At 45.0% G+C, this 16,728-nt stretch overlaps 1 protein-coding gene across 1 annotated transcript in view; it reads right to left on the minus strand.

The window, feature by feature from the left end:
• adgrv1 (adhesion G protein-coupled receptor V1) overlaps positions 1–16,728 on the minus strand; it is a gene marked incomplete at both ends in the record, with an annotated part of 385,866 nt that overhangs the window by 184,885 nt on the left and 184,253 nt on the right. The window contains 8 exons of the mRNA XM_080738840.1: positions 1,083–1,350; positions 1,577–1,761; positions 3,748–4,164; positions 9,027–9,275; positions 12,499–12,673; positions 13,862–13,982; positions 14,243–14,512; positions 16,055–16,300. Coding sequence (XP_080594966.1) covers positions 1,083–1,350; positions 1,577–1,761; positions 3,748–4,164; positions 9,027–9,275; positions 12,499–12,673; positions 13,862–13,982; positions 14,243–14,512; positions 16,055–16,300 — 1,931 coding nt within the window. The remainder of the gene's footprint in view (positions 1–1,082; positions 1,351–1,576; positions 1,762–3,747; positions 4,165–9,026; positions 9,276–12,498; positions 12,674–13,861; positions 13,983–14,242; positions 14,513–16,054; positions 16,301–16,728) is intronic.

A 16,728-nucleotide genomic window follows, 5' to 3' on the forward strand; every position in this document is an offset into this window, starting at 1 on the left:
GTCTCCTGATTTTTCAGCCCAATTATTATATCAATTATTTTAAGCCTAGAATCAAGACATCCAGGATCCTAGTGAATCCTGACCATAAAACCTTTGATTCTGTGAAAAATAATATAGATTTGAATATTTAATTATATGATATACTGCATTTAATAAATACCCTTTGCTTTATGGTCACGATTCACCAGGATCCTGCGTGGCTTGATTCTAAGCTTAAAATAATCTATATCTATAATAATCAATATTATTGTAAACCTCTATGGGAAAAATGAATGGCCGATTTTTTGTGTGGCACCAGTAAACCACGTCCCATGCTATGCCCTATCGCAGACAGGGTTCAGGTTTGGGGGTCTCCTCACCTTCCCACCGAGGGCGGTGGTCTTGGGGTTTGGGGGTCTCCTCACCTTCCCACTGAGGGCGGTGGTCTTGGGGTTTGGGGGTCTCCTCACCTTCCCAGTGAGGGCGGTGGTCTTGGGGTTTGGGGGTCTCCTCACCTTCCCACTGAGGGCGGTGGTCTTGGTCAGGTTTGGGGGTCTCCTCACCTTCCCTCTGAGGGCGGTGGTCTTGGGGTTTGGGGGTCTCCTCACCTTCCCACTAAGGGTGGTGGTCTTGGGGTTTGGGGGTCTCCTCACCTTCCCTCTGAGGGCGGTGGTCTTGGGGTTTGGGGGTCTCCTCACCTTCCCTCTGAGGGCGGTGGTCTTGGGGTTTGGGGGTCTCCTCACCTTCCCAGTGAGGGTGGTGGTCTTGGGGTTTGGGGGTCTCCTCACCTTCCCTCTGAGGGCGGTGGTCTTGGGGTTTGGGGGTCTCCTCACCTTCCCAGTGAGGGCGGTGGTCTTGGGGTTTGGGGGTCTCCTCACCTTCCCTCTGAGGGCGGTGGTCTTGGGGTTTGGGGGTCTCCTAACCTTCCCACTAAGGGTGGTGGTCTTGGGGTTTGGGGGTCTCCTAACCTTCCCACTGAGGGCGGTGGTCTGGGGGTCTGGGGGTCTCCTCACCTTCCCACTAAGGGCGGTGGTCTGGGGGTCTGGGGGTCTCCTCACCTTCCCAGTGAGGGCGGTGGTCTGGGGGTTTGGGGGTCTCCTCACCTTCCCACTGAGGGCGGTGGTCTTGGCGCTGGTGAGGAACCAGTGCTCGGTGGTGAACTCTGTGAGCTGCAGCCGGCGGCAGGCCGAGGCGGGCAGGCCGGGGGTCCCGGGGGTCCCGGCGCCGGGGGGCGGGACCTCCAGCAGGGCGTCCGGGAGCTGGAAGGTGTCGGCGTTGCGGCCGGCGAAGGCGTGGCCGTTGATCTGCGTGGGGTACCAGTGGAGCGCCGTGACGGACAGCCAGGGACACCAGTCCAGGATGGTGCGTCCCCTGGGAAAACCATAAGACACCACACGGGAAGTTGGATTAAACTTGTCCCATAAGACGGGACAAGTTCATTGTTTTGGTGACACTCTCAGGAGTTGAATTAAGAGCAGTGCCTGACCGAACGTTCAGGGATTATTCTTTTTTGTATTATAAGAGATTAGTTTCACTTGGAGGTTATCAATATCGGAAGCAAAAATGCAACCAGCTGTCAAACTCCACACCTACTGACCTTTGACCCGGCTCCCCACACTGGCTGTGTGTGAGCAGGGAGAAGGCGAATCTCTCGGCCACGGCGGCCAGCGCGCTGAGGCCCCGCGTGTCCCCACGGGACGGGTCAGCCAGCGCACACAGCAGACCGTAGGTCAGCGCTCTGCTGCTGTTCGCTAGAGGGGTTAGCTCCGCCTCCAACAATACCTGAGCGAGAGAGAGAGAGAGAGAGAGAGAGAGGAGAGAGAGAGAGAGAGACAGAGAGAGAGAGAGAGAGAGAGAGAGAGAGGAGAGGAGAGAGAGAGAGAGAGAGAGACAGAGAGAGAGAGAGAGAGAGAGAGAGACAGAGAGAGAGAAGTACAACAATGCTGGGTTAAGTGCAAAAAAAGCAGCTAGATTTGTGAGCTGTTGTGTCAGGAGAAGGACGTCTAATGGAATACAACCACCATAAACCCTTTAAGACCTGAGGCCCTTTCTACAAATGCCTTCTAATCCAGTAGTTCTTCTTTCAACATTTTTCAAACAAGAAAATCTAAAATGTGTGTGTGCGTGTGCGTGTGTGCGTGTGCGTGCGTTTGCGTGTGTGTGAAAAAGAAAGCTCAAGAGTCAACAGTTTGACCCTGGACTTGTGCACTTGTCACAGTGTCAACGTGTCCCTGAGCAAAGATACTTAACCCCTCGACATCTGTGCCCTGGACGTAACTAGATGAGTTAAATAGGCCTACTGTTTCTTCTGCCTCTCCCACTCCTGTCACCACCTCTCTATCTATTCCTCAACGGACACAGTAATGTAGCTCTGCTATATCGTTAGGGCTGTCACAATTATTACATAATCGTCTAATCGCAATTATTTGAGGTAATCGCAATCATTTTGCATAATCGTCATAATTGTCTCTATGTTGAGAAATGTTAATATAGTTACAAACACTTTCAAAAAGTAGTGGAACTAGCAGATCTACAAGCTCACAACGGGACGCGATGCGACGCATTGTTAGCTTGTAGATCGGCTATTTCCACTATCAATGTTCTTTTTTAAGTGTAAAGTTGTCAAATATGTCAGTAATTTCTTTGTATATTTAACGCAGACTCACTGACACTGACCCCCCCCCCCCCCCCCCCCCCGTGTTCTGCAGTTAGATGAACGACACTCAAAAACCCGACATCGAGGCTTTATTATATCTAAATCAGGGGAACCACTTTAAATCATTGTTTTATACTTTAGCCAAAACAGCAGATATACAAGCTCATAGTGCAACACTCTATGCTGCGCTATGAGCTTGTAGATCTGCTATTTTTTGAAAAATCATGACATTTTGTGCAAATCTTTGAATATATGTATTTTTAAAGCTTTTTTTTTTTTTACACTCAAATCTTTGCTTCTGATACATAATATTTTGAGATGGGGGTCCGCAGCCAAATACATATCATTTTGGGGGTCCTTGACATGAAAAGGTTACCACTGATATTATAGCAGCATAAGTGTTTCAGAACTGTTAGGATTGAGAATTTGTGGAATTGGCCTCAGGTCTAAATGGGTTAGGCGTAGGATTGGGACGATACGATTATTGTGACACCCAAATAAATCACGATTTACGATATTATCGCGATAATCAAAACATCCCCATCATCCATTATCCTGGGGCGGAACGTTTGCCAAAAAATAGCAGATCTACAAGCTCACAAGGCGTCACAACGTGACGCCTTGTGAGCTTGTAGATCAGCTATTTTTTGTCAAAGAGATTTGGTGGAGAGTGAAAAAAAGATCAACTATCAAGTATGTATATTACAAGTACATTTCACCAATCATAGAGGGTTTAAATGGATCATGTGAGCATGTGGACCTTTTGCATGCCAGTCAGATATGATATTGCACAGGTGGATCTTGACCTTGACAGCAGTACTTAACAGAATGCAGAGAATCTAGATGGAAAGGAGATTCAGTAGAATGATTAAAATAGAACTATACAACGTCTGGAAGGTTTCCTGTTTAAGGCTCTGGATATGCAGATTGGATATGCAGCTCGGCAAATAAAAGAATTGAATTGATCCCAGTGCATGACGGAGGACGATATCACGATAAATTAAATCTCCACGATACGATTATTGTGAGTGTTACCACTTATCATCCCTATCCCTAGTTAGGCGATTATGTAATCGCCACAACGACTACACATAACAAGATGTGTGTCTCACCTTCCCCAGAGCCTCCAGCACGGCGGTGATCTGCTCGGGGGTCAGCGGTGGCGGCGGCGCGGCGGCGGCGGAGACCTTGTCCAGCAGGGCCTGCAGGACGGCGTCCATCACGGCGGCGTCCAGCGGCAGCGTGGTCAGAGGCTCCAGCAGCAACCACACCGCCTGGCTCTCCAACGACGACACCACCGTCACGTTGGCCACGCCCAGGCGCGGGTGCACCTGGGCGCCCACCAGCTGCACGCGGAAGCGCTTGGGCGTGGGGTGGGGCGAGGCCCGCTCGGGCGTCAGGGCCACGTCCAGGGAGACGCTGCGCTGGCCCGCCTCCAGCCTCAGCTCGCCCTCCTGCAAGGGGAAGTCCCTGCCCGCCACCGCAGGCCAGATCATGGAGGGACCCACGGCCTCGGGGCGGGGAAGCTCCTGAGGGAGAGGGTCGGGAAAAGTTAAATATCACAATATGTTTCTCCTGTGGGAGAGGGTAGGGAAAAGTTAAATATCACAATATGTTTCTCCTGTAGGAGAGGGTAGGGAAAAGTTAAATATCACAATATGTTTCTCCTGTGGGAGAGGGTAGGGAAAAGTTAAATATCACAATATGTTTCCAATCAGTATCAATCTCATTGGGATTCTTCATCATGTTGGTTTTCATGGTTCAGTAAAACCACCTACAAGGACAAGGTAACAGAAACTAAAGGAAAAAGGAGTAAAAGACCATTTAGACCAGTGGTCCTCAAAGTGGGGTCCAGGGAGTTCCTTTATGGGGGTCTAAATTGACTCTTACAAGTATGTAACTCTGACAGTATACAAATGAAACCAAATGGACCCGTAAGGGTTACATACACTTGTAAGAGTGGAGACCTTGACATTTTAAAGTTTGAGAACTGCTGATTTAGACCAAAATGCAGGTTTAAATGAATTCTGCAATGAATCTCTGTATTAACTCAACAGGATTTAATTCAACAGGATTTTTTTATAAGGCTCCCTCATTGTATCACGATATATACGACATCTCTGAAAAGGCATATCGTGGAGACATTGTATCGTCTAAAGGATAATTATCACCATATGGCCCACCCCTCTCCTAGGGGTGAGCGGATGAAGACAACACCGGGGATCCGTTTGTGGGTCAAGGACCAATTTTGAATGGGTCAAGACTCAAGTAAAAAATCCCATTGTATTTTCCTACATTTAAAACAAAATAATATTTCAAAGGATTTCCCCCCCACAAAAAAAAAAAAAAAAAGAAATCCTTACATAATGAAAACTAATAACGAAGAAGTAGTGAAAATAGACGATCTACAAGCTCAGAACGCAGCACAAAGCGATGTGTTCTGCTATTTTTAATAGTTTGGGTCCCAGGCAAACATCTAATTTCTCTTTTGGGTCTTGAGCTAAACCACTTGCATTAGAGAAACAGTATTTCAGACACAATAGAGGGTATGCGCATGCATAAAGTGAATGGCAAATCGAGTGGCAAAGTGAGTGGCAAAGGGAGTGGCAAAGTGAGTTTAACGTTGTTTAACATGTTTAATGGAATCAGAAAGGACTGTGTGGATGTATGGGCTGTAAAGGCCAGAAAGTAGATTTTTGCCACTCAGTAGGCGTTCCTGCATAACTTCCAGGTATGATGATGATGTCACGCGCATACCCTCTATAAGTCCATATAAAAACAGAGATACATAACAGACAATAACAACAAAGAGAAGAGTCAAAGACCAGACTGATTTCATTCCATAAAGCCCAGATCAGTTCAAAACATTGTAAACCTTGCCTCCAATGTAATCTATACATAAAACTCCTCTATACAGCATGACAGGTGGGTACATTACTAGTGGTAACAAACATTTCACTTGCACTAATCCATCTTGGGAGTTTAAGCAATACTTGAAATGGCACATATATATATATATATACTGTATATAGATACTGTATATTATTCCTCAGCTGAATAGTCAGCAGACGATGGTTGAATTATGAATGATAGAGGGACATGTGGATGAATGAATGGATGGTGACAGACAGACAGGACATACATATGAACGGATGGACAGATACTGTAAATTGATTCATTGTTTCTGCCATAAAGCATGCTGCACATGTTCCAAATACTTTCAATATATACATGCATATTTTTTTAATTAAAAAAATAGCAGATGTTGGTCTGCTATTTTTTAATATACGTTACATGGATAAAGTGGTTAAAATGATTGTGATGATGTATTAACTACTTCAGCTGTGAACCGCTAGATCTAATGAATGTGTGTGAAATGCAAACGGTGCAGCAGCCCTTCTAGCTTTTATCAATCACTCCAATATTGAATATTCTCACAACACAGCTCTTTATCCGAGACAACAGGAAACAACATTAATGTGCTATGCAAATAGAATTGACTTGACATTTTATTATGGATGGTAAAATAATTCTTACTGTACAATAAAAGGTCTAGACTAGATAGACAGAGGATTGTCTTTCAGGTATTTCTGCAGCGCTGTGTGTCTCTGTGTAAACTGAGCTGCAGTAGATCTCATTACTCTGCATCTGCAGCTTCTCATTTACTATCACAGCAGGGGGAAATGAGAACAGGCAAACAAGGGGGTCTGTGTGATTCATCTGACTTCAATACAAAACATTGTGTTTGTTTGAAACACACACAATTGTTTCAACATAACAGAATATTCTGCAGTCCAAAGCTGACAGTGGTTCCCAAATTTGTGCATGACATCATCATAACCGGAAGTTATGCGGGAACGCCCACTGAGTGGCAAAAAACAGAGTGGTGAGGAGTCATGAGGAGGAGGTTCCCAATGCTTCACTGCTTCCTGCTGCTTTATGTTTTGCTGATTTTCAAGGCTCCATGTACACAGTATGTGTCATTATGTACACTGGTCTTTTCTTTCATGCAGAGAAGAAAATACTTTTGGTGGTCGTGGAAGGGGAACACCCACACACACAATGTGCACACGCCGTGTGCACGGACGGAGCCACCGGAAATCTGGTAAATACAATATATAAGGAAAAGGCCTTGGCAGCTAATCTACGTTATGGCAAAACTATAGCATTCTAAGTGTTAATATACATTTTCCCAATGTTTATCAGTGGAACCGAGTCCCAATTCCAGGGGGGGTCCTCAGTTCAAATTATGATTATTTTGGGGGGTCGCGGCCTGAAAAGATTGGGAACCCTTTTACTAGGTATGGTTTCTCACCTCCGAGGAGTAACAACGTAAAAAACAAAAAGAGCAAATACAGCAAAATGTCTTGAAAGGTTTCGTAAGTAACCTGTGTACTACCGACAGCGTTCAGGCTGACTCAGATTAGATCTAAGGAAGTGCGGGGGGGGGGGGGGGGGGGAGACTCATTCAATCAGGTCACATAAGGAAACCAGGTCAGATAGAGATGATATAAAACCATTTTAGGTTCCATAGACGGTAAAACAGGTTATATTTGTAACTTTCTACGCAGGAGTGTAGAGAGAAAATCCTATTTTGATGATGACTCATCGGTCAGACAGACACAATTGACCTACATTGAGAATTCAATTTTGTACCACAGTGTGTGCGTGTGTGCGTGCGTGCGTGCGTGCGTGCGTGCGTGCCAAGGACCAAGAATCCGGCATGTAGGTTGAGGCGATATTGTAGTAAGGGAAAGTTAGCCGAGTGCTGGACCAATCTGGGAACTAAATCATTACCAATAGCTTTCTTCAAAAATGTGTTAAAGGTGTCTACTATCACCTTGTGTTTGAGTGTTCCTTGTCAGATTGTATCATGTTATCCTGTGTGTCATGATGTGTGCTTACCAACCTGATCTTGAATAGTTTTCATGAATTCAAATCCTACTCCAACCATTTTTTTTATTGCCAATATTATATGTCTCGTGGACACACAGAAGTAGGTGTGGCCTATTTTATGGCCAAGGAGTCATTTTTAACTGATAACTAATGGTTGGAATGAATTCAGCAGCCCCAAATTACACACCTCATACGCTCATATTGCCATTTTTGATTTTTTTCCCCCTTAATCCCAGGCCCCCGGGATACCCCCAACTTTGATTTGCTCCCACAAAGTTTATCAAGGGAGTTGTGATTGAAGAAGATTAGAGGTGATGGTAGACACCTTTATGAACACGTTTGTGAAGAAAGCTATTGGTAATGATTTAGTTCCAAGATTGGTCCAGCACTCGGCTAACTTTCCCTTACTATAGGAAGAGACTTCAAGAGAGAGTTCATATCAACGGCTGCTAGTTTGGCTGTTTCCACAGGGCTGGTGTCAGAAACAATAACTCTCTATTCAAGTGGAAGGGTTTTTGCGGAACTTAACACTTGATTTTATTACTAAACATTGTCATAAATACTTTATGCTAAAGTCTTTCTTTCAATCACCATGATGTGCGTTGTGTTAAACTATGGGCCATGTATTTTAAAATTGATGATAAAGGTGCGTATGCTGTAGGAGGGGCGTGGCTAGCTTGATTGACAAGCTCCCAACCAATAGCATGTATTAACCCACCCTCTGCTCTGTTCCAACCAATACAATTCTGGTTTAATTTCCATTCAGGACAGGATGTAGAAAGATGGCGGCATGCACACACTTGCCAAGTAGGCTTCATTTAGCGTCTGTATAGTTGTTCTGCTAATGACTGTGGAGGGGCGTCCACTGAAGGCAGTGAAATTATTATTTTAGCCAAAAGGCTAAAATAATAATAAAAAGGAACTCTAGGGCAGTGGTGTAAATGGTAAATGGTGCATTTATATAAGATTGTGCATTACATTCACCCATTCATACACACATTCATACACCGATGGCAGAGGAAACCATGCAAGGCACCAACCTGCTCACCAGGAGCAACTAGAGGTTCAGAGTCTTGCTCAAGGACCCTTCCACACTAACTCTGGGGGAGCCTGGGATTGAACCCATGCGGTCCCAGGCTAGGAATGATGCCATCAGTGACTCTGATGACGTTGTGAGGTGTTGTGAGCTTGTAGATCTGCTATTTTAAAAGTTTCTGCATCTAATATTTGACAGTTTGGCCAAAGTTTTTTTTCTCATTTTAGAGGTATTAAAAAGTCCTTAAATGGTCACTTTAGAAATGTGCAGATACCCTCTATACACTGGTTTGTTTACTGTTGAGTGAGAAAACAATGATTCACATTAAGTTAATCATCTGGTGACCCCCCCAAATAATTTGTGTTCCTGACCCACAGGTGGAGGACCACTGCTCTAAGGTGGAGGACCACTGCTCTAAGGCCAGTTGCATGCGTGCGGTCGGTGCGGCGGGCGACTCACCAGCGTGCGGTAGCGCACGGTGACGGCCTCCGCCGTGGCGCCTTGCTGGCGGGCCACCGTCAGGCGGAGGCGGGTGGTGGTCAGGGTGGCCACGGGCAGCCTGGAGCCCGGGGAGAAGAACAGCACGCCCCCCCGCGGCACGTCGCTCTCCACCAGCGTGACGTTGGCCACGCGCGACGTCTGGTTGATGGCAGCGCCCGCCCCCACCTGGTAGATCTCCACCAGGAACCACGCCGTGTCCTCTGGGTCCTAGAGGTGGTGCCAACCACAACACAGAGGTTCAGGTTTATTGTCACACATATCCATACAGGTACAGATACATATACAGTACATAAGTATATAAGTACAGATACATATCCATACAGGTACAGATACATATACAGTACATAAGTATATAAGTACAGATACATATCCATACAGGTACAGATACATATACAGTACATAAGTATATAAGTACAGATACATATCCATACAGGTACAGATACATATACAGTACATAAGTATATAAGTACAGATACATATCCATACAGGTACAGATACATATACAGTACATAAGTATATAAGTACAGATACATATCCATACAGGTACAGATACATATACAGTACATAAGTATATAAGTACAGATACATATCCATACAGGTACAGATACATATACAGTACATAAGTATATAAGTACAGATACATATCCATACAGGTACAGATACATATACAGTACATAAGTATATAAGTACAGATACATATCCATACAGGTACAGATACATATACAGTACATAAGTATATAAGTACAGATACATATCCATACAGGTACAGATACATATACAGTACATAAGTATATAAGTACAGATACATATCCATACAGGTACAGATACAATGACATGCTTGTGTCAGGAGCATCTCAGCCTTATTACACAAAGACATGGTCACAGTGACCGACAGGAGTGTGGACCCACATACCATGCAGGCCACACAAGACTAGCCTGACTGCAAGTGTCAGACTCTATCACACACTTTGTTTTGGGAAGAGAGTCTGAGATTTCGGGCAGACATTCCACTTCTAGGGGGGCGGGCAGGGGGTGGTTTAAAAAAATGTTAAGTTGACTTGATCTTAATTGCTCCCTGTGAACTTCAAAGGGCTTGTGAGCTGCTGTAATTGATTGAGCCATACAAGTGTAAATAGCTCGTTAGTCACTGAAAGCATCAAAGACTACAATCTGTTTGATGTCTGTAATAAGAGTGGAGGGGGGAATGTGTTTGAATACACACAGACTCGCCTGATTGGCTGAATGGTTTTGAACCAGGCCACCACCCACCACGTGCCCCAAGCCTACAGCCCTGATTGGCTCGCCCTCTCTGAGGGCTGGTGGAAAAAGCTTATTTAATGTGAAGGGCCAGACTACACAACACCACCACTACCAACAGGGGGTGGTGTTGTGCAGTCTGGTTTATTAACCAGGCTAACACAAGACAAGTCCCAACAAACACAATACGATACAGTGTAACAGTGTACAGTTTAAAAATGCGTACAGTGCCCATGTTTACTTTCACTTTCATCCCTTCGTTGAGCAACCTGACTGCCTGGGCAAAAAAAAAACTATTACTGAAACGAGTGGTGTGCGATTTGATGCTCTGGTAACGTTTTTTGGATGGGAGGAGTGAGAACAGGGAATGGGCGGGATGGCTGCTATCTTTCATGATGTTCTGAGTCTTTTTCTTGCAGCGTGTGGTGTAGATTGTATGGAGTGTGGTATAGATTGTATGGAGTGTGGTATAGATTGTATGGAGTGTGGTGTAGATTGTATGGAGTGTGGTATAGATTGTATGGAGTGTGGTATAGATTGTATGGAGTGTGGTGTAGATTGTATGGAGTGTGGTATAGATTGTATGGAGTGTGGTATAGATTGTATGGAGTGTGGTGTAGATTGTATGGAGTGTGGTATAGATTGTATGGAGTGTGGTATAGATTGTATGGAGTGTGGTGTAGATTGTATGGAGTGTGGTATAGATTGTATGGAGTGTGGTGTAGATTGTATGGAGTGTGGTATAGATTGTATGGAGTGTGGTATAGATTGTATGGAGTGTGGTGTAGATTGTATGGAGTGTGGTATAGATTGTATGGAGTGTGGTATAGATTGTATGGAGTGTGGTATAGATTGTATGGAGTGTGGTATAGATTGTATGGAGTGTGGTATAGATTGTATGGAGTGTGGTATAGATTGTATGGAGTGTGGTATAGATTGTATGGAGTGTGGTATAGATTGTATGGAGTGTGGTATAGATTGTATGGAGTGTGGTATAGATTGTATGGAGTGTGGTATAGATTGTATGGAGTGTGGTATAGATTGTATGGAGTGTGGTATAGATTGTATGGAGTGTGGTATAGATTGTATGGAGTGTGGTATAGATTGTATGGAGTGTGGTATAGATTGTATGGAGTGTGGTATAGATTGTATGGAGCTGTGGCAATTCTGTGCCGATAATTTTAGCAGCTCTCTTCACAATCCTCTGAAGCTGTTTACAGTCTTGGACAGTCAAGTTACCAAACCACACTGTGATGCAACCTGTCAAAACACTTTCTATGGTGCAACGATAGAAATTCACAAGAGCCTTGGTGTTCAAGCCAAATGTCTTGAGGCGCCTCAGAAAGTACAGTCACTGCTGTGCTTTCTTAAGGATACCTTTGGTGTTTAGAGAAAGAGGCATGGGTGGATGGTTTTATACATGTATCTTCATCATATCAAGGTCCATTATTTATTCTGCATCTGAGCCACGGACACTACTTTTAGAACTTCCCAACTTTTAGAACCCACACAGAAAACATTCCTACATTCCCATCATGCAACAGTCCTCCCACCCTAAACCACTTTCACAGCATTACATTCTCTTTTATTAAGTTCTGGTGGTTGACCCGTCTGGAGCAATAATCTCCAATAATAAAAGCCAATGCAATAATAATTCATCAGCCTCCCTCTATCATTCATTCATTATTCAACCACTGTCTGCTGACTATTCAGCAGAGGAATAATATACAGTGTGTGTGTGTGTGTGCGTGTGTGTGTGTGTGTGTATGTGTGTGTGTGTGTGTGTGTGTGTGTGTGTGTGTGTGTGTGTGTGTGTGTGTGTGTGTGTGTGTGTGTGTGTGTGTGAGAGTGTGAGTGTGTGTGTGTGTGTGTGTGTGTATTTTTCTTTAAATAGTAGCTTTTAAGGTCCTTTCCACTGGGCGCCATAACGATAAAGATAAAGATAAAAAGTATAGTTTTCAATTGAAGTGGATGGCAGCATCACAATGCTCCACAATGATAAAGTCGCCAGAATCGATGTGAGCGCTGACATGTCGTTATCTTTATCGTTAACGCGCCCAGTGGGAAAGGGCCTTAACACCTATTTGTATAAGCTTTTAAGCAAAATGAGTTAATACTATATCATCCATCCACTATCCATGTACAGTATATGTAGGTTATTGTGAGAACCCACCTCATCCTGTCGGACCCCCATGGTGAGCACACAGACCACCTCCCCCCTCCTGCAGAGCACGGACCCCGAGGTGTGGAGCAGCTCCCGGGTCAGGTTGACCCCAGCGCTGCTGACCAGGGCGGGGGTCAGGGGGCTGAACGTGGCCCTCCAGAACACCTGCACGTCCTCGAAGGCCCTGCCAGGCACACACAGACACAGCAATGTAACGTCTCAATGGGGGAGAAAACTCCATTGTGTAATGCAGTGGTTCTCAAACTTTGACAATTGAAAATCTCCCCTTAAAGTTATACCATGTAACTTTTTTTATAAAACAAATCTTAAAATTGTCCTAACTGTTAAATCGCTTAAGTTTTAGAACCCCTACTCCGTTAATTTCAGCTTCTAAAGCCTTCTCTTTATATGTTTTCTATGAGCCGTGAGGGGGGGAGAATTTCGTGGCAAAATGACGTCATCTGCATCATCTGTATACGTTGGCCAATCATATCGCGGATCATAAACACATGGTACACTACCGGCCAATCACAGGCGTATCTGCCAGTATCTTCAGGAAGTAGCTTCCCTCAGCTACAGTGTTTACCATGGTGAAGGATCTGAAGGATTCTTAACCTCTTAATCCCCAAATCCTGGCCAGAAAATTACGTTCTACCATGCGTTCTACCCCTCCACGGATTCGTATCGGTCGCGGTGGTTTGCGGTGCCGCTCCGGTGGTCCGCGGCGGTGGTCCACGACGACTCCGGGCGAAAAACGTCCGAAAAAAGCAATACCGCTACTGACCACTAGTTTAGCAACTTACACAGTATAGCTTTAACTTTGACAGTGTACAAATGGAACCAAATGGACCCATCAGGGTCCAGTTGGTTCCATTTGTACACTGCAAGCCATTGTTCCTTTAGCACTACATCTGTTCTTGAGAGATTACAAACTAACAGATTGTAAGGGTCAATTTAGACCCCCATAAATGAACCTAGAGAGTCCCTGAAATCCTCTTTGAGAACCACTGGTGTAAGACCGTGGTTTTCAACCTTTCATTATTTATTGGGCCCACCGTTGAATGAGATTTAGCCTCTCAGGCCCAAAACGTAGAATGTATTTATGTTGGCACCATAGGAGAGAAAACAGACAAACTCTTGAGAGCGTAAAAAGAAACCAAATGGACCTGTACGGGTCAAGAGTTAAAGGTCTATAAGGGTCCATTTGGTTACCAACTCCCCATCATTTAGCTGGGGACCACCTGGAACCCCCTCAAGGATCACTGGTGGTCCCACAGAGTTAAAGGGAGATCTTGAAATGTGAGAAACACTGCTCTAATACTCTTTAGCCTTAATAAAAGTGAGTGAGAACTTTAATCTGTGGACACGTTACCTGTTCTCCTGCCTCTCCAGGTACAGCTGGGTGGTCCGGTTGTCCTCAGAGTCCTCGTCCAGAGACTGACCCACCAGGGAGGACAGACTGAAGCCCAGGATGCCGTTGTGGAAGTCACTTCCTGAGAGGGCATGGGCGATGGGGCATGGAGCAGAGGGCATGGACCAGAGGGTATGGGCGAGAGGGGGAGATAGATGGAGAGGGAGAGAATGAGGAGAAGAAACCGTGAGAGAGGGAGATGGATTAATTCTGAGAGAGGCAATCAGATGCATTCCATCCATACACACTTTTTTATATATCTTTTATCATATGTATATTCTAGTTATTAAACTACTAGACTGCGTATCTTTTCTATAATCTGCAATTCTTTCTTTCTTTTACCGTGGATTATGATTTTGGCGAAGGCCCCGTAGCCGTGCGGGTCGGGTCCTCCTGCGATGGCCCCTCCCTGGGGGTGGCTGAGGTAGATGAAGAACACCTCCTGACCCTCAGGCTCCTGGTCGTCCAGGATGAGGAGGGTCACCAGGGCCTCGCTCTGCCCGGCGGGCAGCGCCACCACGCTGGACAGCAGCCTGAAGTCCTGCCCCTCCTGGGCCAGGGTCCCGTTGGGCTCCAGGAGGAAGGGCAGGGGAGAGCTGGACGTGCTGCCACCTGGAAGAACATAACAACACCACAGAGACACACTTTGAGGCAAAATACTTCAGTTTTACATATTTAGCTATACAGTGTTCTACCGGATTCATATCCCATGTCACCTGGGCTACATAGGATAGTTACTGGGGTTATGTAGAACACCTGGGCTACATAGGATAGTTACTGGGGTTAACATTCTACACATAACCCCAGTAACTATCCTATGTAGCCCACCTGGGCTACATAGGATAGTTACTATAGGATAGTTACTGGGGTTAAGCGTCGCTTTGTGACGTGTTCCATCAGCGCGTTCCTTTTCCGCTACCCAGCATTCATGGCACCCGCTAATAATAAATAAGACTTTTTTTAGCACCAGGTGAGCAAAAACACTACATTTTCCACCAGGCTTAGCGGCCGATTTGCGCGCATGCATTCCCTGATTGAGATCACGTGCCCAGCGCTCTGTTTAGAACGGCCATTTCAAGCCCCATAGGCAATACATGTAAAAATGGAGCACGTTATGACTGAAGGGAGTGACAGATTAGTTTGCGGTTGGAATTTTACATCACCACGCTAACGATCTCATGTGCGCCCGTCACACACGCCGATGCACGCCGGTAAGTTGAATGCAGCTAATGTGTTGAGAACTGCTGTTTTGTGGGTTGTGTGTTTAGTTTCCACTCCCTCCTGTTATGAACCAATATCCAATACTATCACCTGCTACTACAACATTCTTTCACAGAGAACAGTAGCCAGTATTGCAGGTCCACAAGGACTAGGGTTAGAAAAGAAAACGTCATGTCCAGAGGGTTTACTTGTACATCAAGCTGCCTCTCGCTACAGAAACAGGAGATTAGCTCCTGCCCTGTGGGCCTCATGTCTCGGCAAGGTTTACTTAAAAATAGTGTTAAAGTGATAGTTCACCTATTTTTTACATGAAGCTGTGTGAAATACTTGCCATTAAAATAGTGGTTACAAATGTATTAATCCATTACCAGAGTCCCGTGGTCAGAGTTCTGGTCAGTTTTAGATGAATATAAAGTAGTTCCGGTGATTTGGCAGGGGCTCATGGCCCAATCATTAAAAATAGATGAATCCACAAAACTAGCGTCATTTGTATTGTTGACCTATTTCTACCCAATAGACCAACTTTCGTTCAACTTTGACCCCTCTGTCACATGGTACTATTTTTTGTGTCCAGTATCACTACACCGCTGCAACGTATTTCCCCAAAACAAGGTGCTTTGCAGTCAGCTGATCAGAACGAAACCTCGCTCTATATGGTAGAAATAGGCCAACAATACAAATGACGCTAGTTGGAACTACTTAATATTCATCTAAAACTGACCAGAACTCTGACCACGGGACTCTGGTAATCAATTAATACATTTTTAACCACTGTTTTAATGGCTTGTATTTCACACAGCTTTATGTCAAAAATAGGTGAACTATCACTTTAAGTTCAGCTGTAATATCAGAAGCGCCAAATAAAAACACTAAGACACAGTACAGACTAAGAGTGACAACAAAGCATACAGGATGAGTAAAACGAACACACACCTCCGTAGGCCTGGACGCGGACCCTCACGTCGCCGGCCGCGCCGCCGTCGGACCTTCGGACCCTCAGCACCACCCTCCTGTCCTGCTGGGTGGTGTCGTCTCGGTCCTCGGCCGTCTGCACCACGACCGGCCCGATGCTCAGCAGGGTCACCCCAACCGTCACGTTGGGGCCCAAGGTCGCGTTCGGGCCAAAGGTCACGTCTGGGCCGAAGGTCGTCCCCTCCTCCGGGCCGGCGGTCGTCCTCTCTGGACCAAGGATGTTATAGTTAACAAGTTATAGTTATAGTTAGTCCTCTCTGGACCAAGGATGTTATAGTTAACAAGTTATAGTTATAGTTAGTCCTCTCTGGACCAAGGATGTTATAGTTAACGAGAACTCACTAAATAACCAACACTAAAACTGGAAAAAACATTATAAACTAAACTAACTAAAAACTATAATTAAAACAATTACACGATAACTAATTGAATTGTGTGTTTACAAAACTAACTAAAACTAACAAACATTATAGACAAAATGCCATTAGTTTTACATAGTTTTTCTCGTTACCAACAGTAACTGAATATATATATTTTTAAATTGTATCTTTTGTTGAGTTTTTATAACCCGATAGACATACTCACTTTGACCTTTTTAAATCCTGCACCTGATAATTAACCCAAAGTATGAAGAA

The sequence above is a fragment of the Nannobrachium achirus genome (assembly GCF_963921795.1).
Source record: "Nannobrachium achirus genome assembly, chromosome: 12".
Taxonomy (NCBI): domain Eukaryota; kingdom Metazoa; phylum Chordata; class Actinopteri; order Myctophiformes; family Myctophidae; genus Nannobrachium; species Nannobrachium achirus.